We start from the raw sequence: 27394 nt of genomic DNA, 5'->3' as shown, positions 1-27394 counted from the left end.
TCAGAAGAAAAGCTTCTGGAGGCTCTGGAAAAAGTGTGTAACTTCACAGCACCCCTGAGGGGTCACAAAACACTGGCCACATCACCATAAAGCTCATTAAAACTCTTTAGGGAAAAGCCAAACAAACAAAGAAATAAAAGGTAACAGCTTGCAGTCATCATATGCCCTTGTCTATTTTTGATTTTAGCAACAACTTCAAACCAGGAGGCCCAGCCCTGCTCCTGGGAAGGGCAAAGGCCTTGGAGCAAGAAGACCCAGGTTCAAGTTCAGCCTTTGCAATGTCCTTGCTCAATGACTTGGGCAAATGAATCTCTCTGAGCCTCATTTTCTTGTTCATAAAATGGTATCATTCTGTCTGAGGCCTTGCCTAATTCACAGATAAAGTACATGGAAAGAAACCAGACTCATCTTAAAGCAGCCTGCAGACACAGGAGGTTATAATACAGAGTTCTTATATAGATTTTCACAAGCCAATCCCTCACTCCTGCTCAGACTGTTGGTCTATAGAAGGAACTGAAAGATCTTATTCTAATATGATCATGAATAGTTCTAGCAACCAACTTACAGATACTTTTGGAGTTAAGATCTATCTAATTTGTGACTTACAGATGTGGTTTAAATTGCTATATTTGAACTTAAGGTGCTGTTGCTTCATTTGAACTTAAGGTTAAATAAATAAGTATGCTGCCTGTTGAATGGAAACTATGAACCCGTGTTTGTAAAGCGCTTTGTCAACTCCACTGAAAAATGTAAATATCACTTATTAATAACATCTTCTAAATCTAGTTGAAATAAGCTGGATGCTCATAAATATAGTACAGTTATGTTGGTAGCCTACACCAGGGTTTTAACAGTCAAATGATTTTCTTCTAGGGCTATAATAAGAATACTGTAATTAATTTCACTTTCTGTATTTCACTCTATATATTTCAACTAGGAGACTCAGTGTCCTTGGGACCTGTTATTCTTACTTTAACACTACTGCTCCATGCCCCTTATCCCAGAGATAGCTGGGAGAATCCCAGTGGAGCAGAAAGATGAATAAATATCCTCTCCTCTCAGATCTATATCATAACGTGGCATAGGTCTAGATAGCCCAACCACAGCAAGTAGGTACAAAGGCTATGGCCATGTCCTTAACACCCAGAGAAGCACTGTAGAGTTAGCATTCAAAATAGGATACGTCACTAGGGATGAGACTACATGGCCCCCAGTCTCTACAGTACCATTGGGGGCTACAGTGCTCTCCTAATTATATTTAAGACATAGTGTGTAAGGTACTTGGGGAAATTAATCCATGCAAGGCATATACTAACCACAGAGTAAACAAACAAGGTACTTACTACACCAGGGCCTCACAGTTCTAACAGACTGCCATTGGGAGGGTAATAATTTAGCTAGAGCATGTTCTATGGTCTCAGACTTCAGTTGTTCACCTTGCCTTAGTGAATGTCTATAACTAAGAAAATATTCCTCTGTGATTGCTGTAGCCTTCTCCTAGGCATTAACTTAGACGAGACACATAAGTTAGAGGAGGTAGACCAGCCTCATAATAAAAAAAAAAAGAAAGAAAGAAAAAAATCCAGCTCCAAATGTAGTTAAAACTCCAAGAAAGATACTGGTAGAAATGGGAGAAATTCTCTGAGATGAACAACATGGAGTTACCTCAATTTGACTCTGAGATTTCTGAATTTTACTGCCACTCACTTCCTTAGCTTGGAATTGAAAGAATCCTCTTCACAGATCACTTAGCATAGTTTTCAGTCTCATCATTTTTGTCCTCAGAAGAGGAAGCAAAAGCATCTTCTGGGCTCTTTAACTTGTTATTGGGGAGCTATGGCTCATTTGTCATTGCTCATAGATATGGGTGTTGTTCACATCCAAACTGTGTGTACATAAGCATGAACATAGACCCAACACCTGTAGAATCCATGAAGATCAGACCACACCCCCATGGCAAATCAGATGGTATTGTCCTTTCTATGCCCTCCCAGTGCAGTTCAAAACTTCTCTCTTTTGTAATCTCAACAAAGCAGGTTTGAGGTAGGAACCTTGACTCTGAATTCATCACAGCACAGCAATAGCCACTGTCTGGGAGTCAAGAAGCCACAATAAGTCCTACTTTTGGATACATAGTCCATCCACTATATTAAAGACACATAGCTACACTGTCTTAATGTCGAGCCCAAGGCCACCTTCCTTTTAGAAAGTCTGCTTCACCTTCATTGTGTCCTGACTACTGATCTACCAAAGTCACGAAGAATTTCTCACAGTGCTTTGAAATCAACATGGCATCTCAACTATGGTTTAATTCACAGGGGGACCACAAAGGCAGTTCTGTGTTCATATCCCTCATGGAATTTTCAATACCTCTGCAGAGAATTCAAGTTGAAGTTAAGAATTCCACAAGGTCAGAATTCCTAGAGTCAAATCCTGCTTCTGCTACTTTCTTGCTAAGTAATCTCAAAGTTTATCTCTTCTCTGAGCCAGTTTCTTCATCCTTGAATACAGACAATAATAATGCATACTGACTGTAAAAGACTATAGTGAAGCTGAGATAAGGGTTAGTCAGAACCAAACAAGTGTCAGTTATTGATGCTGTTTAGACTGAGAGGATTGCAACTCTTGCCTGCTTCCTCTTCCATGTAGGATCATTATGATAGAGTTTTGGGAGTATTTATAAGAGTCAGAACTATCCCTGACCTGAGTTGTCCACCTGAAGTCCATCCCCCATGCCCCTTGGAAGTGGATCAAAGATTCTGAGAGGTTAATAAGCAGGGTGAGGAGGAAGTAGGTTACTTGAAGGCAAAATTAAAACATAAAGTAAAAAAACCCAAAACTAACAATGTCCAGATTATTTGTCAAAATATTTGAAATTCTGTGTGAGTATCCCTCACCTCTGAGACACCAGTTCTAGAGGAATACAAATACTTTTAATATTCGTTTCAGTGAAAATGTGGCTCTAGAATGGTACTATTAAGTAACAATATACAGAGAAACACAAATGCAAGCCACACATGACATTTCAAGTTTTACAGTAGCCTCATTAAGAAAGTAAAATCAGGTGTTCATTTTTATATTTTTATATAACTCACTATATTAAAAACATCATTTCCATGTGTAACTGAAAGATTATGAATAAAATATTTTACATAGTTTTTACTAAGGTTTTGAAATCTAGTATTTATTTTGCACTTACAGCTCATCTCAATCTGGATCAGCCACATTTTAAGGGCTCAGTAGCCACATGTGGAGATTGGCTGCCATATTGCCAAGTAGGACCCTAGAAAAACCGGTTGGATGTTCCCTTGCCATTGAAGTGGAAGAGATTCCCCAGTGATCAGCTCAGGGTTTCCTAAGGTGTGATCTGAGGGCTCCTCTATAAAAATTGCCTGAGGGAACTTGTAGGAATGCAGATTTTCATGCTCCCTCTCCAGACCTGTGTATCAGAATCTCTGAGGCAGGGGGAGGGAAGAACCACATCAGATCTGCATTAATATTAAGATCTGCAGGTGATTTTAATGCACTCTAACATTTGATACCCACTGTTATTATTTTTAATTCTGCAGTGATATAGAATTCCCTTCCTTACTCAGGCTAATTAAGAGCTATCTAGATATCTTTAATTTTCACATGTCAACTGATAGAGATTTTATTTGTAGGGTATTGTTATTGCAGGTAACAGGCTTTGAACATGCCTAGTATATAGTAAGTTGTCAATAAATGCTATGATTACTTTTATATAATTCCTTTGATGTATGCCCCCTTAGCACTCTGTACTTCACCTATGATGATACACATCACATTTTATTGGAAAAAAATCAATTAACTCCAGATCAATTCACTGCATAACAACTTCGCTGAATGATCAAATCGCCTGAATGAAAGGAAGACAGATAAAACTTGCTGAAGGATCACAATTAAAGAAATGACCAATTTGGAAGTGTCTTATAAATACTATCTGGTCTTAGGGCAGCTGCATGGATGCTATGTACCTGCATGCGTGTGTATACATGAGCAGGTTGAGGGAGAAGAAGGATGCAAGGGGGGGTGAAACTCCCCCTTGTCCCTCTGAACTTGCCAAATTTTGCTTCCAATAACTACTTAATAAAGTGTGTATTAACCTGTTCCGCAAAGGATGTTTTCAGTAGCTTTTACAGATGTGTTCTGTTGGCCAAGACCTTTTCATAGACTCCTACCCTTATGCCACACGTGCAACCAGCTCTCATAAGCACCTGGAGTGTGTCCCCAGGTTGACTCCCCATGCCACTAAGATGGTACTTGGCATGGTAGAAGGAGCAAAACTTGCTGATGGACCAAAACCTGGCTTCCACCTGTACCTCATAAACACACAAGGCTGCGTACATGCACTCTTTTGAGCAGGGAGCAGGTGGGGAACTTAGACCCTTCAGCCAAAACAACTAGTTCAAAGTGTCTCATAGTTTTCAGAGGATGGCTTATCCTGTTGGGTGATTTTTAACCACTGATTTTCAGTAGCAGAAAGGCTTTCAGGGAACTGACCTGGACCATGCTCTACTTGTGTAAACCTCCATCTTCTGGATACACAAAGTGACCCCTGACAAGAGAGCTTCTCCCTTCCTCACATTATCCCTACACCTAGATCAGTGCCCAGCACATCTGAGACTCAACATACACCTGCTGCATGAAGGGGATGGACCACATCAAAGCCCAGTGGAACAATGGTTTAGAGAACTGTTCAGTTCCCACGAGCAGCCTCAAAGTTTCCACAACTATGCCCCCAACACACAAATACTAGTTTTCTTGGAGCAAGAGAGCACAGCTGAAGAAAGCAGGAGAATTCCATCTGGAGGCAAAGGTCAATGTTGCAAAGTCAAGATAAAAGCAGCACGTGGGGCAGTGTGGTCCAGTGGAAAGAGAGCTTTGGTATCACATGGACTCCAGTGTGACTATGGGAAAGTTACCCAAACTCTCTGGGCCTGAACTTTTTTTTAAGCTGAAAACAAGAATGATAGTAACATCTACCTCACTGAGCTCTTGTAATAAATTATATATGCATGCCTATACACACACATATAATTAATCATACTTGCTAACACAGAATTTGCTCAGTAAGTGATAGCAAGTTATTACTACACTCTGGAGAATTCAGCAAAGCCCATGTGAGGGACAGTGACTGCTAGGATGAAGGGCTTGCTTTCCATAGTGACAAAAAGCCTTAGCCATCCATGGGAATGCCGATATACCCTTGGAGTGAGAAGGAGGGCATGGACCTTTAACGCAAAATTCACCTGACAAATTTCTGGTATACGGATATACCCTATTTGTTCACTTTTCAAAATACAGCCCAAAGGCAGCCACTTCTCAGCTCCTTCACAGACATCATTCCAGTGCAGGCCAGTGCACCCCTGCTGAGGAGCTGCAAGAGACTCACCACTAGGGTCCTTTCCCCTGCTTTCACCACAATCCCTGTGGTGTCTTTTCACCACATTGCAATCCCTTCTTCACAAAGCAGTCTAACCCATGATTAAAAAATAAATCAGATCACAGCTGACCTTCCAGTCCCTTCCTAGCACACTTAAAATAAAATTTCAAATAGTTTCTGCAGTCTCCAGGGCCTAATTTGTTCTGATCCCTGGTTATCTTCACAATATTATTTCTAAAACTCTCCCTGTGCTCAGGTGTTCTAGGTACACTGGATACCTTACTGTGCTTGGACACTTCAAGCAGCTTTACCCACAGGGAATTTGCACTTGCCTCCATTCTGCCTGCAGTGCTTTCAATTCCATAATTACTTACCTGGTTCGCAACTTCACTTGATTCGGGTCCCTGCTCAAAGGTTACCTTCTCAGAAAAGCCTACTCTAATCAGTAAATGTAAAGTACCACCTCATGGTACTTTCCATCTCCTCCTCCACTGTTTGATTCATTATAGTTATTCTATCACTTTACATGCCAACACATTCCATGCTCATCCATCTACATGATTGGAATCTGGTGTGTACTAGAATTAAGGCTCTCTGAAGGAAGGGTTTCTCCTGACTTCTTCCATGCTGTGTCCCGAGGGCTGAAAACAGTTGCTGATACCCAGTGATGACTCAAGACATATTAATTCACTGAAATGAATTTCCAGATGCTCTGTCAAAATAAGTAAATTGCTTTTCAACCTCCATGCTTATCCAAGATCCATATCCTACAACTACAGTCATTAGCCAGTCCTGGAAAAGCTCCAATGAATCACAGCATTAGGGAAACCCTGGTGTCAGAGAAGGAAAAACGATCTTGCCCCTTTGACAATCTCTTGCAAAATCCAACTCATCAGAGGACCTTGGTGTCATAGTACAAGAGGCAATTGCAGTGTTCAAGGTGGAAGTAATAGATGGGACACCCATGTGAGCATGTCTTTCAGGAACAACCAAAACAAAACGTCTAATAAGATTTTTGGAGCCACTGATTCAAAAAATCAATTTCCTCGTCAATACAGTCTCATAATCCAAAAATGCTAATAAAAATGTTTTGTTCTATGTGGCTAGTAAAAGCAGAATTGATGTTTTGGTATCCTTTCCAAAACACCCACATGAAAATCTTTACTTTTCCTTTGGGAACTGAAAGAAAAGCCCTTCAATCTTACTGTTGTTACTGTTTGACGATTTTCACCATCTATACCGAGAGTCCCAGACAAAACTGCCTGGCCAGCTCTGCCCTTATAGGTGGCCATGTAGGAATAATACATCTTTACACAAATTTCAGTTACAATCTTCATCAAGTGCTCAAAACTGAGATTTTAAACATACTTAAATTTCTTTCTTCATTCAAAAGGAGAAAAGTTGCCTTTTGTCAATACTGAGTGTCTGTCAAACCCTAAAAAGTGTTCTATGCACAGAGGCAAAGCCTCCCGACAGGTGTGATGTTTATAATGTAGGTGTCCTGGGTATTTCTAGCATGTGGGAGATGAGGCCCCAGAAGACTGGACTGAAACCAGGAGTTACAACCTTTATGCACTCGGCAGTTCTGATTTTTCACTTTGACTATGAGGAGGGTAGACTGGCTGGGAGATAATTTGACTTTTGCTTGATACGGGTGTCTCCTTTTTCATGCTTGATTCAAAATTCAGAGTTCAAATTGAACCTTATGAAGCATACAACATATTATTAATATGGCCATCAAAGCAACAGGGATATCTCTCTAAATTTGAAATTTGATCAATAGCAATTCATTAAGAATTTACTGAGTAGCCATCCTAAATTAGATAAGGTAGGCAAAACCATTCGCTCTGCTCAGGCCAACTTCCATTATCCACAGCTTCTTCTTGGAATACTATGTGTGGACCACTTGTTTACAAGGTGGGGTTTGTTAAGACACAAGACAAAAAATCAATATCTACCTCTTGGGTTGTAGCTGTGCAACGTTTTATCTCTGGTGTCAGAATATAACCCAAGACCCACTGGGGCATGCATATAGTTTAACAGGGAAGAGAGAGGCTCTGGAGAACGAGCACAACCACCAATGACCACCAATGATGTCTATTACCATTCTAAACCAACTTTCTTCCCCACCCAGAGCAGTTTCCTCTTTAGTTGCATGCTTCATTCGCAAGGTTTTGAAAATGTTAAATGACACATGTATCCCAGGCTCATTCTCCTGCCACTCGCAACAATGCAACTATCAGTCTTCTCCTACTAGGCATTGGTGAAGTGCTAGGGATGTCACCACCTCTAAGTTGGTGAGGGTTGAGGAGGACCATTATCCAAAGGGTTATATAGAAGTGGACTAAGCTGTGGCTTTAAAAGATGAGCATGGATACTCCTTCAGCTTCCCAGGTGAGACTTTAATTCACTAAAAACACTGAGACTGACAATATGAATGAAACTTAGGTGAAATTTTCTGTAGCCCTGTTTTTTAGAGCATAGAGGGCTGGGGACATGTTCTTAGACCATTGCCCTCGCTTTAGTTCCTTCTCTCCAAAGACTGTAAGTAGGGGGTGAAACAAATATGCCTCTGTTTATGGCCCCATTGATCAAATGTGATGAGTAACAAAAGAATGTCTATTTGCAAGGCTCAGTTTAATGTATGCTTTTGAAGGTCATGGCAGACTCAACTCTACGTGGTTGAGCTGCAATGTGCACCCTTTTTGCTAAAAGCACACCTTGGTAAGATCCCTCAGTAATCACTACAGTCATAGTTTAGGCTTAAAAGTTAAATAAATAAATAAATAAATAAATAAATGCAAGTCTGTTGTTAGTTAAGGCACTCACCTATCTTGACATTTAATCAAGTAATTCCATGCTAATGAAAGTCCAAATTTAACCGTTCTGAACCATATCGAAGCAAAAAGATAGGTGTTATTGTGATGGACACATCATGCAGGTGCAGTTTCCATCTGCCAATTCCCTGATTTCAAAAACAGAAGACTTCATCTCTCTAAGTCCTACTCCTTTTAATATGTCTTAAAGGAAAGGAAACAGAGGATCTTTAACTAATGGAATGAAGATCCCCTTCTTATAAGAGAGATAATTATATTCCCCAATGCCTCTAGCTTTACAGATCAGTCTTTAGGGGCCTATTATACGTACCAGTCATTCCATAAAGATCCCAAATAATTCACATATAAATCTGTGTGAACCCAGACATAATGCATCAAAAAATACAGAAGTCACACATCTGTGTCCCTCATCTCCCCTGCTCAGCATTTTAACATAAGATTTTATTGTGGCTTCATTCAACATAGTCTTACTTTTCTGGATCATGTATTATTAAAACCAAAAATAAAACATCAGAATTAGCAAAATGTCTAATGTCTTTTTAGACAGCAGAGAATAAAGACTCCCACTATACTCCAAAGATATACGAACTTTGTTTTTTTTTAACTAAACTTTCTAGAGTGACCAACTGCAGCATGTGAAGGAAAAGAAAAAAAAAAGGATACTGAGACGTGGATGGATGCATCAAGAAGTAGCAATGTTTGTTACCTGCAGAGGTGTTACAAGAAATTTCATCTGCTGCAACGAAGACGAACTGATTTCTGGAAGAGAAGATAAAATTCACAATACTGCTCGCTCAGGGGGACATGTGCTGTCTGCCAATTGGTTCGATGTATTCAGATGAGGGAAGGGAAGGGTGCTGCATTTGAATGGATGTTGCAAGGAATGTGTTGATATATCTTGGACTTAGAGAGTTTAGAAAGATCATGAAGGCATGCGGGGACCTCGTCAACGAAATCATGGTAATGTCAGATATGGACCATGTACAAGCTGTTGCACCAGAATATTAATGCTATGTGTTACCCAAATGTCATGCCAGGAGATGTTTCTAAGGCTAGGGCATTTCAAACTGAGCTTATGTGGATTTCTATGCTGAACGGAGATCACATTTTTAAAATATAGGCTACTAGAAAAAAAATGAGTATATTGCAACAAGCTAGGGAAATCATAAAATTTCAGACTTTATTATTATGAATATAATATAAAAAACTATTTTTTAAAAAAGGCAAGTAAAAGAAATGCTGTCAATTCAGAAGAGAATGCTATATGGTGTCATGTTATAGATAATAATTTCCTCACCAAACTAGGCTTGCTACATGAAGAATGTAAGAGAACTCATCAGTTGAAATAAGCCCTGTCTTTCCAAATTATTTTTAATGATGCACTAAAAGAAAATAAAAATGGAAAATGCCATTTTACTTTGATTTAGTAAATCTAGGAAGCTGATAAAACTCTCTTAAGATGTTTTCAACTGTGGCATTTCCACAATGTAATGCATTATAATTCAGACGTACAGTTTATTTCTCTAGAAATAAGAACATCTGTGTCAGGCAGATTATACAAATGCCCCAATGAGATTGGCTAGGCTCTTAAATGCCTCAGAAGCAGCAGCATAGAGCCTTCCAGTTCTCATTTGCGAGATTTTACTGTGCATGTGGATCATCAAGAACGAAGATAAATGCATCTTTTTGGTGTTAGTTTGATTGGTCTTGTTCAAATGTTTCAATGCTTCAGAGAGCATCTAGTGATTGAACACTTCTTAAAGCATCTTAAGAAAGTTTTACTATTGCAAGAGGTACACCCTGGAATATAAATAGTGCTACCATTTGTAAATTCACTGGAATTTAACATTCAGTTGAAAATTCTAATCATTTCTGCACCAATGATGTCTAAACAAAATTATACATGCTCTGAGAACAGTATTTTTATGTTTCTCTTTCACATAACAAAAGTCACAGCTAAATTCATTTATTACCTCTCTTAAAACAATAAAAGCTACTGTCATTGGATTTTTGCTGTCTTTTCACTCTGACTCAAACTTTTTGAGCCCCATCAATATCTGGCATCAACATTCCAAAGTTTGAGAGCAATAAAATTAATGTCCCTGAAAATGAAGATGTTTTGATTGAATATTGGTTTTCACTTGCTTATATTTGACTTACTCAAGGGGCTGTGAGACATGGGTATCTGAAATTAAAGGAATGATAGTTTTGGGCAAGCCAAAAAAGTGCTTAGAATGACCTCTATTTATACCAGGCTCACAAGAAGAATACTGTAACAATAATGGCTATCTGGTTTATCCACAGGGGCAAGCTCTTAGGAATAGCCATTCACTCGTCTATGTGGGGGGTCTCATGAGTGAGGTGGCTCCATCTAGTTCATACTCCCTAATCCTAGAAGATTTTGCTACTTTGCAGCCCACTTCTGCATTTTCTCTAAGGAAGTGTCCAGCTTGCTAGACACATGAGAAGAGCCATGGGAGGCAACCAACATAAATAAATGCAAAATGGTGAGTGAATGAATAGGGGACACTTTTAAAATACAACTTAAAAGTATGATTGTAAACAAATTAGACCTTTTAAAAAAATTGTTTCAGAATTTTACAAAATATTATGGTTGCCCAACACACTTTTCTTTCTAATGTTATATACTTACTCTTAAAAAAAAAAGCCACCATTTCTCCATTTTCCTCTTTCCTTCTTTTTCTTCTTCTTTTTTTATTTTTAGGTAACTTATGCTTTTTACACCTTTTCACTGTCTTTATGATTCCTGAGCAAATTTCTGAACAAAAGGATAATGATTATCCTTTTTAATAACTCACTGTCTCCAAAAGAGTTGCCTCAAATGAGTTCTGATTAGCAAATCAAATCTATATAAAAGCATGGAGTTAGCACCAATAGCAATATTTTAAAGAATATTTGATGAATTCTGAAGCAATACCAACAAAATTTACAAAAATATTTGTAAAAAATGGTAGCCATTGGGATGTATCAATTCTGTATGAATTTTTTAACCACAAAAGCAATCCCACTACATCCTAGGTTAACCTGACAAAGGTATATGGATGAAGGTATATTTTTTCTGAGACAGAGCTTACCCTAACGTCTCAGAAAAGTGCTCACTAATTCCATGGAGCTAAACTATGTGACTACCCCTCCTTCTAAACTACCCTTTCATCAAGTGATCATAATTTCAATAATTAAGAAATTTCTGCTTCACAACAGCCCGATGAGAAGCAGTCCACAGGCCAACAGAAGAATTACGGTAGAGTTATAAGGGGAGGTTTCATGGTGGTATGTATGCCCATTGTTTTACACTGTGTTTATCTGTGGTTCTGTCTCTCTCCCTTGAATTTTAAGACAATCTATCCTAGCAATGAATAGACTGTCTAGGACCCTCTCTGTGAGATCATCTACCCAAATGACCAGAGAAGTGTGATCAATGACTTAATGATGTACTTGAGGAGTGGTTATCCCCAAAAGGGTTCAGGAAGATTAAGTGATCAGAGCAATGCAGGTGTGTTCTGGTCAGTGGAGTCACCTTTCAATTTTAGCCTCAGAAAGGAGGCTGGCCCCGGGGACTGCCCCCTTATGCTAATCCTAGCCTGATCTTCACTTTCAACACTGACATTGTTTTAAATTTCAAAAGCAGTTGCACCTGATTTTCAGCCATCTAGTTTGTTCAGTGGTTATAAATGGTCAAGGAAAACTGGCCAAGTAGTTCTCAACCTGGGCTGCACCTGGTAAACAACTGGTGTCCTTTTAAAATTTCTAGTTACCAAGCTACACCCAAGACTGACTAAATGGGGATCTCAATGTGTAGGTCTCAGACATCAATAGTTGCTATTGATCCCCAGGTGATTCTAACATGCAACTTAGATTGAGAACCATTTGTCTCATTGAATGGTTCTAACTTGGCTGCTCCTTAGAGTCATAGGGAGAGGTTAAGAGTGTTAATGTCAGGACCCTGCTGCGGTGGGTTGTGGCTTCATTGGTCTGGGACAGGGTCTGAAAAAAGGTAGGAAAATGCTTGGAAAGTGATTCTAATACAAGCTAAAGCTAAGATACACTGGGTAGGGTAAAATGCAGAGTGGAAAGGGAGGTGAATCTGTGTAGTTCTTGTAGCTTTTGTTTTTTCTTGCAACTCTACCACCATGCTATCCTCCAGGGCAACCTAGCTATCTGGCTGCCAAGGATGCAACCACAGAAACAGCATACCTTGCCCAGGAATGGCTGCTGTACTTTTAGTTTCTGGAGGCCTTCTAGCAGAATGAACTTCAAACCTCAATCCTGAAAGAGAAGCTGGTCTACAGTGGCCATAATGCTATGCTCTCTGTATTTGCTTTCTCCCTTGTTTCACCATCTCCCTTATTTCACCATCTCCCACGGATTTACTAAAAAATCATCTTTGCTGGCTATATCCATTATTCCTCTGAGTGTGCATCTAATTCTCTACCATTTTTTTCACTTAGTATTCTTTTCTATGTTCAACCTCTCCTTCTACTCCAGAATTTCGTGAACTTCTCTGAAGAATTACCTAGAATGCTTGTTAAAAATATAGATTGCTTGGTTTTGACCCTGACCACCTGAATCAGAATTTTCAGGAGAGAAGTATGATTGTCTGTACATTTAACAAGAACCCAGGCCTGGCTACTGTCCAGCTTCAGGGGACGCCATCCACACTCTTCTAAGTGACTGGTGCTCCTGGGAGGGAATCATGGTTCCAGGTAATTCTTACCATGGGGAAATTTGGGAATGCATGCTGAGTTCTTTCTCATTTTCATTTCAAAGCCCAACTTTCCCAGGAAGACTGCCTGGCACAGGGCAGCTTTGTGGAAGATTGGAGGATTACTCATTTAAAACAATAATAATAAAATGGTAATTACTTGCCACAAGGGAGAAGGCTATAGCTTTCTTTGAAATGTTAAAACCAAAGAGCCACTAACATTCATAGAACACTCATCCGTGACAGGCAGTTTGCCAAGTGCTGTGCCTATGTATTAATTCATTTAATTTTTCTTACTACTCCTTTTACTATCCCCTTCTTTAGAGACGAAGAAATGGAGGCATAGAATGGTACTTGATGGTACATGAGCAAGCTGTTTCATGGCGGAGGAGAAATCTGAACATAAGTGAGTTGGCTCAATACCATGACTCTTCTTCACTCTAAGACTCTGCTCAGGGGTACTTACATGGGGGTATTGAGTCAACAATGGGGTGTGACATCCTATGGAGGAACTTCCTACTACTGTTCAGAATCTCTAGTTCTTCTGAGACAAAATAAGAGGCTATCTGGATTCCCCTTTGAATATTATATAACGGAGGTTTGAGAGGAGAAAATTATATTCTGCTTTAACAACAACTTGGGATGGTGGGATGGCATGAGCTGTGGCCTTTCTCTCTTTTTATTCAATTACCAGCCTTCATTATGTTTTATTATAGTTTTCATAGACCAGCCACCTAGAGTCTGGATCTGACACAGCTGATGTTACATTTAAGTTAGTCCTTATTGGGTTAGCTGTGTCATCCTACTTTTTTTCTTTAGTAAAATCTCATATCCTTGCAATGTTCCTTCTTTGAAAATCCACCCATAGCTGAATTCTAAGACTCAAAATAGTTGCTAGCCACTATTGTTGGAAGGGATGAGAGAAGCTAGATATCAAGACGCAGGTTAACCTTTTACAAAGGCAGAGGTGGGGAGAGGTCAGATCAGAAAGTTCTCCCATCAGATAATACTGGTTTTAAGTTTCACTGTTAAAGATTCTGGTAATTTGTCCTTCTCTGATCTCTTAGTTCTGTCATGCCACCTTTAGTATACAAAAGTTTGGGGTTGGTATCAATCACTCTTAGCAATTTTCTCTTTGTGTCCAATGGTGTGAATGCTGCTTTTACACACACACACACACACACACACATGTGATTAAAGCCCTCCAAGGCTACCTAAGGGCATACCCCCACAGCCTGAGAAGTTGGTCTTTCTGGTCTGGCTGATGGCACCCAAAATGCCCCAAGATGGCAGTGGGACAAAAATTATTTCCATTTATAGGTTCTGGGGCATTTATTGGTTGTAAGTCAGAGGTTTTTAACCCTGACTGCCTGTTACAGTAAGCTAAGTGTTTTTAAAAAATAAAATAACAAAGACCAGGCTCACTTCCCAATCACTTAAGTCAGAATCTTTGAGGGCAGTTCCCATGCACAGGTATTTTCACAAAGCTGCTCAATCGATCCTAATGTGTTGGCCAGCATTGAGAACTCACCTCTCAGTACAAAAAATATTTTTTGAACATATGTGCCCTGTCTTTGCACACAATATAGTTGTCTTCTGCTTTTTAAATTAAACTGCAATAGTGTTGATTTCCACAGTTTATAATTACTAATATTTTAATGATTGGTAATTATAATGTATGCTTTAATATATTATTTATGATTATTATTTTTATAACTATGCCTCCATTTAGATACATAAAGTTAAGGTGAAAGTGCACAATAACCAGGTATTCTTATAGCTGGAAGGGCCATACGTAATCCAGCCATGAGTGTTTACTGAATGGTTAAATATAATGCAGAAATAAGGTGCTCTTATTAAAATTCTTATTGCTGGAGTCAAGTCATTCACTCAGTCCTCAGAAGGTTCATGAGGGCCTGCTACATACATGCCAGTACCCAGATAACTATAAGGGTGATGATGTGCTCACAGCCTTTGAATCACAGTGGAATACCTATATTGGGTTTGGCTGTCCAGAAGCTCATAATCTAATTTGTATTTCAATTTTATCCCCTAAAAAAGAATACCTATTTTGCTTGTGATTAGTATTTTAACCCACGTTCCCCTACTTAGTTCTAAAAGTCTACCATAGAATTGTACAAATCCCATTCAGATTCATAGTTTTCCCTGCTCTGTCGTCACTTTTATTTATCTTTCAGTATTGTATCATGTGTATTTCAAGAGGCTGTGGCAAAATCAGAATGAGATGGGATGTAAACAAACAAACCACAAGTAAACAAATAGATTCATTACAGGATCTTCTGTAAAGGTCAGTCCTGATCCTTTACATTTTAAATGTACTAACATACCCTTAAAAACATTTCATTTAGCCACAGTTCCTTTTGCTAACAATACATACAAAAATGTGTAAATGAAAAGGGAGATAAGTGTTGTAAATCTGTTCTCAACTTGAATATTCCACTAAAAATCTCTGGGTTTTGGAAATTTCAATCCAAGTGCATCTGGATTACCTGGAGACCCTGAGAAAGGTCCACTTTTGTAACTAGTTTCTCCAACATTGAACAATCTTTCTAGTTCCCACTACACTTTTTTTCTCAGCTAAAGTGAAAGGGAACTAACAAGTGAATCTAGAAGCCTGGCCTATCACATACAAGCTGTGATCTACTAGAAAAATCATTTCCCCTTTCTGGGTCTCAGTTTCCCATCTGGAAAATGGAAAGAAAAGTAGCACATGTACCTCTTAGATTTTTAATACCACCATCTATCTATCTATCTATCTATCTATCTATCTATCTATCTATCTATCTATCTATCTATCTATTCAGACTTCGTGGAATCATGCAGAATAGTCTTCTATCCCCATTCAAAGAGACCAGATGTTTGTGTTTTTAAGTCCTAGGCTTCCACACTTTTATGGCTAGAGGGGGATAGTACAGATCCTTGTTATATATTAGTTTGATATGGTTTCAAATCCACTTGTTTATGACAAAAATGAAGTTATTTTAAAGAGTAAAGTTGTTTTGATATGAGAATGAAGCAAGCTGAGTCAGAATGTCATTATCTCATCTGTTGTCCCTAAAAAGCATGCAGTAGCTCAGCTGCTGGGATTTGTCACTGGGGGATTATCAAACAAAACACATGGAAAATAACTACGGCAAGAGGACATTTAGACTACAAATGCCAAAAGTTTGTGAGCACTATCCATGAGTGTTAGGTCTGGACAAGGCTACATTTTGCTGATCTAAATAGCTCTCCAAAGACCTTTAGGGAATGACTATTAAAGGCGACTCTTTTATGGGCAGTAGTGAAATATTGTACAGTGGATCCTCAAAAGAGATCAACTTGCCAGTCAACACTGGTGCCCTTGTTCCCTAGCAACATGTTCTACCAACAAGGGGCTTTTACATTTGCCCTGGCATTGGACTGAAGCTCATATAAAGGTCCATCTCCACTGCATTTGTACTTCATTTCTTCCATTTCCTCTTGCCTGAAGCTCAGTGTGATTGATTTATCATTGGCATGGAATTTGTTATTTCTTTATTAGCTTATTAAGAGACATTATCCTGCATGCCACTGGCTTGTGAAATTGTTATAATTCTTGTAGTGAACCTGTGTTCAATAAACTACTGGCCAAGAGCATTTTGGCCTCTGAGCCTAATTTGCCACAAAACATAATAAGCCTTTTGAGGTGACAGTTCATTTTAAAACTGGGCTGAGGCCTCCAGGAAAATGAAATCCCTTTTCTGCATTTTTTGGAACAAGCAGAGGGGAGCACAGAAGGCACTCCTGATGACAATAAGCATCTGACATGGGGTTGGAAATGGGTCTGGCACATTCCTTGAACAGCTATGTACTTCTCTAGGGAAGCAGCATTCATCAGAGGGGTGAAGAGTCCCTTGGTTATGGAGGCTGGAGAGAAGCATGGGGTACCCAGGCTAAGGTTCTGGAGGGTGGACAGGCCACAGTGAGGAGGTCTGGGCATACCTAGAAGTGATGTGTAAAGCGAGTGTGGTGGTACAAAGTTCTAGCACCTTACTAATCCCCAGGGGATTCAGACAATCCATTACCACCACACGCATTGAATTTCTCACCAGCCACAATGGGAAAAGGGCAACGATGGGCAGATTTGGTTTTTTTAACAGTAACTATTTCTGTGGCTGATTTTATAGAAATCTAAATTCATGATGGTTTGGGGGCTGTGTTTACTGGGTATATAATGGGAGAATTGGACATTTTTTCTATGAAGCTGATGATCCTTGATAGCTTGAGCTTCTCCATGGATGGAAAAGAAAATTAAAAATCTAGGGGAAAGATGAATAGAACAGAGTATTTGAACTCATGGTACCTAGCTGCTGCTTCCTTCAGAACTTTTTTGCCCAACCTATTCCTCCCCCCCACCCCCGCCAGTTTTACTGAATTATGATTGACAAATAAAACTTGTATATAATTAGGTTGTACAATGTGTTTTTAAGAGGTGTATACACTGTAAAATCATTAGCACAAATCAAGCTAATTAACACATATATCACCTTACATAGTTACCTTTTCTTGTGTGTGGAGAGAAAGTAAGTTCTACTTTCTTAGGAAATTTCAAGTATAGCTATTTTTATATTCTAGGGTGAAAGTCAAAATTTGAAAACAAAAAACTTATAGTCAAAATATTATTCTAACACAGAAAATCTGTTTCTATAGGAAATTATCCATATTTTGACTAAAGATAGAACAAAATGCCCTCATAGTTTAGTGATAGTAATAGTAATATTAATAATAACCTCCTGAGTGCCATTTAGTGTCAGGTGCTATCAAAGGAGTTTTTTGTTTGTGAACACAATTAAATTTCCCAGCAACCCAAAGAGGCAGGCATCACTTGTTAGCCCCATTAAAGATGAGGAGGTGGATGATCATTAGCTTGCCTATATCTCATGTAGTAAGTAACTATGCTAAGTTTAGAACCTAGTCCAAATCTAAATCTCTGATCATGTTCTGTAGGTAAATAGCAAAGACTTGTTACTGAATGCATTAATCAAAGAAGAGGTACAATGAGTATAATAGTTATATTATGTAAGCCCACTTCAAATCATGATTGGGACAATTATAAGTTGTGGTCTGCTGAGTGAGGCACAGGTTTCCAGAATGTTAGTCTTGGGGTGGGTCCAAGACACCGCCCTGTCTAAAAATCACTTAAACTTGTTCTTTTAAATGAATTTCATTAATTTGCTTTTGCTTATAGAGTCGATGCTTTAAAAAATAATACACATTCTAAAGCATCTGTCAATTTGCAATTGAGTTGTTGATAACCCTATGCATTTTCATCACATTCCTCAGTTTATAAGGTAATGTTCATTTTCATCTCTTTCTGATTCTAACTGGTATTATGCTCTCCATTTAGTTTTCTCCAATGAGAAAACTGAGGCTCAAAAAGAGAACAAAAATCAAATGGGATATATTCAGGGTATAGCCCACATTAGTATGAGTCTACTAATCAATGAGAAAATATCAGCATGAAATCACATTGATTACCCATGGGTCTCTGGGGTAAAGAAAATGATTAATTGTGGCCTCACAGTAGTTGAGGAAGAAAATCACAACAGAATAGATTGTGAGGGATGCCTGACCACTGACAACTCTTATTTTCTCATGGAAAATGGGAGAGTACAGAGTAGATGGTTACAACCCAACAATTTACAAAGACAAATTCTCTTACATTTTGTATGGCTTGTAGAGAAGGAACCCAGAGTCAACATTATTTACTGCATACTGGGATAAAATTGAAGCTTGCCCTCCAGGATGCTGCTTCCCAAACATCATACAAATCACCCTGGGATCATGAAAGTGCAGATTCTGATACAATAGGACTGGGGTGGGACTTGAGATTTTGCATTTCTTACAAACTCCTGGTGAAGCCAATTTTATTGGTCTGGGAACCACATTTTGCAGAGCTAGCCTCCAACGACCCTTGAAATGGACCACTCCAATCTTGAAATTTCGGAACAGAGTAAGGTAACCAGTTTTTTCTCATGCTGTTAGCTAATTTTGTTTTAAGTTTGAGATAGAGAAATTGAGGGGAAAAAAAAACCTAAAAGAATAGGAGAATAACCACTATTTTGAGAAAGCTGTGAGGCTCACGTTGACCAGGACACATTTTCAAAGTGCCCCCAGCATTCCCCACCTGGACTCATCTTTTACTTAATAGAATTAGTCCATAAATTCTCTCATGAAGTAGAAATGCTGAAGAAAACAAGTCCCTCATCTTGTAATGCAACCTGAAATTTCAAATTACAGTATTGGACCATGAAAAGAGACAGGGATTGAGAGGATGCTAGAAACATTCAGCAATCTTTGTTTTCTTTCTAAAGGTATTTCAGGGCCACTAAAGCAATGGGAACCACTGATGCAGGTGATCAGACATGTGGTCTAATTCTGTAATCTCAGGCCAAAACACTCCCATCTAAATGATTAAGATAATTAAAGAAAAAGGGTGTTTGGCTTTGATTATGTCTCAACAACCCACAATCTACTGAGCTATGCAGTCACACATCACAGTGCAGGAAGAATTAACCAGGAAACAATGACAAAATTGATGAGTTAGTTACTCTCTACAGAGACTTCCTTAAGCTCTCACGTTCCAAACTACCATCTCCCTACATTCTGATAGTGATCCCCACTCTAAATGTTTTTCATATTAATTAAATTAGAAATAAACGTACTATGGTTTTGAGGAGAATCAAATTCCAGAGGACTCAATCACTGTGGTCCACGCCAGGGGGGAAAATCTTGAGAAGTCATTTATTTCTATGTAATGACTATATATTTGCAGGCATTACATACAAATATGGAAATAACACAGAGGCCACACATGAATAGAAATCAGCTCTTCTGGGAAAGGATTAAAAGTTCTCTTTGTAAGTATAGTCAGAACTTGCTTTGATAACTTTAAAGGCAGTACTAGAAATTTTTAGTGAAAAATTCCCTCTTAACCTCAAAAGATTGAGTCTGTACTACATCATACAGTGACCCCCTCCCTTCTCCAAAAAGCAAAGAAGTGGAGTGAATTTAATTTTTGTCAACTTCAGGGTGCTTCAGGAGCTAAGTAAAATTCTGGTGTGTGTGTAATCCCTGCTATTTAACTGGAACACTGTCTTCTATGAGGAAAATTCTTTATTTGAGACAGAAATGCCAATTCCAGATGCCCTTGGGCTTCTGTGCACATATTATCACAGGTTTCTCACCTGCCTATAGGAAGCATCTGGTTTTCTCACCTGCCTCTAAAGCCTTCACAGCTGAAAGACCTTGATGCCTCTACTTAAAAGATAGTTCTTATTTGCGTTTCTTTGGCCTATCAAGTCAATGATCTGCAACCTGAAAAATGTGTAATTAGGCCATGACATGACCAAAGGAGTTGTTACATCTTGTCTTGTCACAGGCAAAATCTCTACCCACATGGCTGTGACAGCTTTGGTCTATTGCATTTGGAATTTCCTTTAATATCTCCCCAACTCCTTGTTGGTCCAGTCTGTTGACTGTTACAGGCTTGGTTCTTTTTTTTAAAACTGCTTCAATTACATATTCATCCAATAGTGCATAACAGTTGTTCAGGAGCCATTATAGATTATGGTCCAAAGGCAATTATCTCTTGAAATAAAAATTTGGGCACTTTTTCTTTTAACATGTATGTGTGCATGTCTGTAAATTTAAACCAAGAGAAGCTCAGGGGATATATCTATCAGTAACAACCATATTACTTTTCAGCATGGAGAGCTTTGTGTCCATAAACACACATTTCAAAAATCACATTGATGCTGCTATCAAGAGCTATACATTCCCTCCTTCACTATTTTAGAACTTGTTATAAATAAGTTATTCAAATGTTATCCAATAAAACCATTGTCAATATACAAAGCAGGTTGGTAAAGAATATACTTATTGCAGTTATGGTAATTTTTTGGTGAATGCTCAGTTGAAACTATTTGACCTATAGGGGAATAGATACATTATTGGTGTTTTGACAGCATGAAATCCAACTTACTTTTTAATTATTAAGTTCATCTTAGTCATAACTATTTGAAGGTGAAAATGTGCTTTTGCCCTGACTTTGTAACAAAAGTAGAAGGAGGTAGAAACAGCCCAGGACCTGAACTAATAAACATTGGATTAGAAACCCAGTTATCAGACTTCCCAGAAAACATATCACCCTGTTTTGACCAACTCTGGCTGTCCTGGGACAATCCTAGTTGAAGCTTGTTGTCCTGGGTTTATGAACAGTACACCCCTTCTAGGTCACAGGTGTCCCATTCTGTATAATCATTCCTATTGTCATCCTAATTCTACAGCTTACCTCACTAGGTTGCATGATCCAATGTTTTAAATAGTACCTGACACACAAGAGACACCCCCAAAATTAACTTAATAATAGAAATATACATGGTAAAGAGAAAGAAAGAGTGGTAGGAAAGATAATATAAGACTACTCACCTAAAAAAAAAAAAGCTTGACATACCAAAATACAAACTTAGAAGAACTGATAAATTAAAAGACTTATGTAGCCTCTATCACCACACCCTCTAAATTTTTCCCGAAAAATACAAAAAAAAAGCAAAAATAAAAATAAAGTAAAAACAAAATAACAAACATACATATTCCTGGAACTCAGTGGATTAAAAAGGATTAGGTTTGCATATAACTCTATCTTTTATATTTAAAAAGACTTGTCTATACCACACTCAATTGAGTAGGTTTGGTCACTATTCTACCTGAACTCTTTGAATGACTTCAAAAACTAACAAAGAAATAATAGGTTCTGAATCTGGAGTTTTAGAGATTCAGGTGGAATTGAAATAACCTAGATATTTTTGGTTTCCTCAAAGCTTATTCTTGATCTCCAGAGTTAGAGATCTTAATTGACTATCTTATGGGAATATGTAAAAATAAAAACAAGAACGTGTTATGTATTGTCTTTAATGGGCTGGATATTTCATAGATATTGCCTGAAAACTTCCAAACCACTCAGTAAGGTGGAGTCAACACACTATCAGATGAGGTGATCCCTACTACAAGAAAATTACTTCTCAAGGTTGCTCTACTAAGATGTAAAAGAATCTAGCGATTAAGGGTTTAGACTTAAACTTTCAAGCTGAGCTGGCCAACTTGTTCAACTTTTCCAAGCTTGCCTTCTGAATCTGTAAAATGGAGGTGGCTACATCAATTTTACAGGGTTGGTGTGTCTGCTCAATGACACTGTATGTGTAAAGCACTTAGAACAGTATCTGTCACCTCATAAGGACTCCATGAACAGCCATTGGTATTATTGCTATCATCATAATATTGTTATCCTCATTACAGAGAGATGATTTGAATCAACATTTGGTTCATCTACTACATCAAACTTCATCTCCTGGTGTGGTACTTCAGGAAGTCTTAATCCGTCGTGCAAATAATAAAGTCCTCTTTTTCCACCTAATGAACACTAACAGGAGCACTGTCATGTATACTGAAAATTATATTAAAGAAATTTATTTTCATCTTATAATGGAAAACTCACAAACAGCATGCATTTCTTTCTAGTTATCCTCAAGCTGTCTAGAATAATTAGCTTCACTTTCTCTTCTTGAGTGAACTTTAAACTAAAAAAGAATTAAGAATATGAATAAAATTAGGAATATGTTATATACTTAAGTATTATACATACTATTATATAGATATATGTATATATTTTAACCCAGTGCTCTAATAAAAAACTGGATGCATTTTTCTAGGCAGTGAGCTACAAAAGAACATAAATAAAGACATTAATGACTCACTTCTCCTCCTTTCTATTATAAGTTAAGAAAGTATCTTTTTTAAAATTGCAGAACCCAGGTAAACTCATCAGGATGAGTGAAAACAGCAGAAAAGATGAAAAACTCAAATGAACAACAACTTCAATAATTCACCATCAAAGAAGGTATAGAATAGGATCTACTATTTGTTGCCAAGTTTTGGTTATGATCTGAATTCCACAAATGGCTTCCTCTTGCTTTGGATCCTTGTATCAACTGGGGAGATGGCACAGAATATGCTTCTATCCTCTCTGAAGCTCCATGAACTAAGCCCTCAGCTTCTTGTTTATCCTCTGAGAATATCATCCTTGGCATCACCCAGTTTTACAATGTTATCACTCTGTTTTTTTCAACACTGATGTCTCAAAAAAAGATGGAAAATGTAAATAAAATAGAGAGGTTACCATCAAGTTGCCAACCTTTATTTTGCCAAGTAAGACTCGTAAAAACAAAACTGGATAAGAAAAAAAAAAGCTACCATTTGCTGTTATCATCATTTCATTTAAAAACAAACAAACAAAAACCCATTTTTAACAGCATATAAGCAAGAAGCCTGGATAAAGCCTGACCACTCCCAAATGAGTTCATAGCCATTTACATGGTGTATGTCCTTTTCCTGTCCTGGGAAACCAGTGATATGTCATCAGAGGCAGCCTAGTTCAGGTATTTGAGGCAGCCTAGTTCAGTCATCAAATACCTAGTTCAGGTATTTGAACCAGTCTTGGGAGACAGTGCTTCAAACAAAGCACAGGGAGAAGATCTTGAGATCTCTCCTTGCACACATTAAAGAGAATAGGTGACTTGCTACTGCTTTTTGACCAGAAACAGTTTCAACCCTATGGAACTTGGTTTACATAAAAGGAGTGGGTAAAACAATGAGAATTCTTTCCTTTGTCTTTTTCACATTGTCTGCCCTCATTAAGGAAGACATATTTTCCACAGATAAAGCTTTCTGCATTCTTCCCCATAATAAGAAAAAGCAAAATTGTTCAGTCCCTAAACACAATAATATTTTAAAAATTACCCTTTGTACCAAAAAAAAAAAAACCCTCTAAAAAGTGAATTTAAAAAAAATCTCTGGAAAATAATGAATTACATTTTCTATTCATGATGTTCAGATGCTTTATAGGCTGACAATCTCTTAATTTTTAGTCTACATAATTTGATAAGTACTCCAAATTAAATAATACATTATTTTAAATGCAATGGTCGGCCTTATTTTAATGATGGCTTCTCTCTATTACACCTGAATTCAGGAAGTAAAAAGTTCTCAGATATGGAGAGAGTGGCCTGTACTCAAGAAAATAAACTCAAATTCTTTTACTTGTTCCGTTCATATTGAATTTAGGTTGTACATATGGCTTTAATTCCATTTCCTGTAGTTAAGCTTGTGATAAAATATTATAAGAATATACAGATATGGTCTTTTGCTATTTGTTCCTTTTCCTTTCCTTCCTTCCTTCCTTCCTTCCTTCCTTCCTTCCTTCCTTCCTTCCTTCCTTCCTTCCCTTTCCTTCCTCCCTTCCTTCCCTTTCCTTCCTCCCTTCCTTCTTTCTTTCTGTTCATCCACCTGACCACCTATATATCTGTGTATCAATTTATCTATTATCTACCTCTCCATCCATCTATTTTTCTACCCATCCATTTATCTATCCACTCATGCATGCATGTATGTATGTATCTACATATCTACATATCTCTACCACCTATATAATTTTAAATAGTAGGTAGACCAGCTTCTCCATGACCCCAAAGACATGCCCAGTTATTCTTATTGAGTTTTAAAAAAGAACTGCTAATCTACAGGGTCAGGCACAAATAACACCCCTTTTTATTATAAAATCTTATATCACAAAACCATAAGCATGTAATTCTGTAACATAACAATATCACACTCAAGCATACCATATGACATTTTAGGTGAAATTTTCAAATTAAAACTATAAATTATTATCTTACTAAACACACTCAAGCAGGTCTTACTTCTGCCAGACCCTGTATTTCTCTCTTAAATAGAACCTTTTTTTATAGTTTATAAGTATAAGAATTAAATACTGTTGTAGCATGTGGCTTGTGACTACTACCTGAATTTCACTAGTCATGGCCTCCTTGTACTAAGATCTACCTAGATAGTCTAATGAGTCCTTCCTTAGGTCCTAAAGCACAGCTGTGTATATGTATGTTGCATATGTATGTATGTCAATGCACAGATGTATGCAGATATACATATATATTTCAAATGCAAAGGGCAAGATAACTGATTTTATGACATTTTAATTAGATGTCTATTAAGTTGAGCTACATGAAATTGCCATTATTCCACCATGTTTGTCATACAAAAATAGCAATTTCATATGGTACAGTCTAATACTGCCAATAAAACTTTAAGGTCTCGAGACACAAACAAACAAGGGGGCGGGGGGGTAAAAAATAAACAAAGTCCAGTTGCTTCTTGTCTCTTTTGCTCAGCCTAGGGTCATCTGTGCTGCCAGGGCCATATGTATAAAGCTGTTAACTTTCTGGGATTTTAAAGGAAATACATCTGACATGAGAGAAGAAATGGTCCCTGGTAACTGTCAGTACAATGGGATCATTATAAACTTTCTGAGTGAACAGCTTTGTATTACTTTTTTCTTGAGCTGGTCTGCATCTAATTCCCTTCTGTCTTAATGTGGAAGAATATTCTCATGCACTGGTTGTTAGATGTTAGAATGTCAGCAAGCAGGACAAGCATGACATATGTCTGCCTTTCTGGAGAGATAACATTTTCATCCAAGCTACATACATACTATATGTATTTTCCCAAATATTAGCAGCATCATTCATTGAACAGTGGCTCTCCATTGTCCTTCCCATCTTCTAGTTTGGGTGCCCAAAGATGCAACAACCATCAAGTCATTATACACAAGGAAATCAAGAGCCAATCCGTAAAGAGAAGCCTGCCCCCAGGCTTAATTCAAGCAAGCCATTCATTGAGCTAATGTGATGATGGACCTGTCAAATCCAGAACGCATCACGGACACATCAGCAACACCAGGTGGCATGCAATGACCAGATGACCATCGGCCCCACTGCCATGCTTTCATTGGTTCAAGCTCAGAAAACAACCTCCTTTGAGAGTTTGGACAGTTGGCTTTTCATAAATTAAAGGGAGATCAAAAATAAAGATTTGGTGAGGTCAAGTGCTTACCAAATGTTTCTTAAATGCCAAGAAAAGATGTTTGCCTACCCCCATAAATGCATCAAAAGAGACTACAAAATTACTTAATCAGTCAGGTCTTTTACTTTTGGGAAAATCTCTGCCCACACCAGATGGTCTTCATTACGGACATGAGCATTCAGAAACTCTCTGGGTGCTCCCAGATAATCAGCATGGGATAATTTAACCAAGAAAAGGATGGGCAGAGAGTTCCAAGTTACCCATCAAGGACCTTCTGGGCAATCCTGAGGTTATCTGAGTTCAATATTTCCCAAAGGTCTCTGAATCCCTAATTTGATGAGAGCTTAATTTGTGCTGATAAAAGGTAAAATTCTACCAACTGGGGACACCAAACTTTTGTGAGTTTCAAGACATGTGAAGAGCGGTTCACGATGACAGAGAATGTTTGTTACAGTTTCTCTTTTGATCAGGTTGACAACCATGGATGTCACCTAAACATTCTCACTGCTGCTGGTTTTACTTCCCATGTTGGAAGAGTGTCTTTGAGTTAAGAAGTTTTTCTATTTATCTTTCAGAGAACAGGAACTAAGAATCTAACACTACTGGATATTTAACTGTTATTACGTAAAAAATAAAATATTACACAACTGCCCTAGGATAAATTCTAGATATTTGGCATCTTCAATCTAGATTCAAAAGGTATTCTGATAATTTCACATTTTCCCTCAAATATGTGTCTTCTAAAAAAGGGTCTTCCTTCTTTTGCCTGCTTCCTAAAAGTAAAAGGAAGGACCATCATTATATAAATATACTTTATAAATCAAACCAGAAATATCATTTTAAAGATTGCTTTCTGGTAATTTATCTATTACTACACTTACCTCAATGCAATATTTCCATATGTGGCAAGTATCTTGTTTATAATAAAGTTATATAGGGCTGGTAATCAATTCCCATAGCAACCAAGAAAGTCTAATGTACAAATTTTTTTAATAAACAGCAAGAGGCCAATTACATGGACAAGACTATATTTAGTTGGTTTCTTTAGTGTGAAACTATCACACTCAAGTAGGAATTGCAGTTATTCAAAATTTACCAATACAAAAATGAGGGCAATTTTTCAGTAGGACATGGTGCCAATTAGAATCTTAATAATATTAAAATAACATATTTTATACATATATTTGCATATATGGTAACCCTAAATGCAACAAAAATTTAACTTAATTTTTAGATGAATGCAAATGGAGATGGCCAGGCCCTCAAGTAACTCTATCTAAGAATAGGGTTAAACATTATTCATTTTTTTCAAATGTCTAGATTGGTCTGATTGAAGAAAGCTATTTAAATTACAGTTTTGTAATTAACCCTGTTTTTAAGTTGGGGGTAGATACACTTATACTGAGAAGCAACATATAAATCCAAAAATATATATCTGTTTAAGATTCTCATAAT

General features: G+C 37.8%; 1 protein-coding gene across 11 annotated transcripts in view; it reads right to left on the bottom strand.

Moving 5' to 3' along the window:
• The window catches only part of RBFOX1 (RNA binding fox-1 homolog 1), a 1495983-nt gene that overhangs the window by 6229 nt on the left and 1462360 nt on the right, over positions 1 to 27394 (bottom strand). For 6 of the 11 annotated variants that reach the window (XM_037029876.1, XM_037029877.1, XM_037029881.1 and 3 more), the window contains one exon: positions 8948 to 9000. The exons of the other annotated variants lie outside the window; for them this stretch is intronic. In XM_037029876.1, coding sequence (XP_036885771.1) covers positions 8948 to 9000 — 53 coding nt within the window. The remainder of the gene's footprint in view (positions 1 to 8947; positions 9001 to 27394) is intronic. 11 annotated transcript variants of the gene reach the window in all.

The sequence above is a fragment of the Sturnira hondurensis genome, unplaced genomic scaffold (assembly GCF_014824575.4).
Source record: "Sturnira hondurensis isolate 20B ecotype Veracruz unplaced genomic scaffold, ASM1482457v3 Scaffold0020579, whole genome shotgun sequence".
NCBI lineage: Eukaryota > Metazoa > Chordata > Mammalia > Chiroptera > Phyllostomidae > Sturnira > Sturnira hondurensis.
Note: the sequence above shows the minus strand (reverse complement) of the source record. Positions and strands in the feature narration are given on the sequence as shown.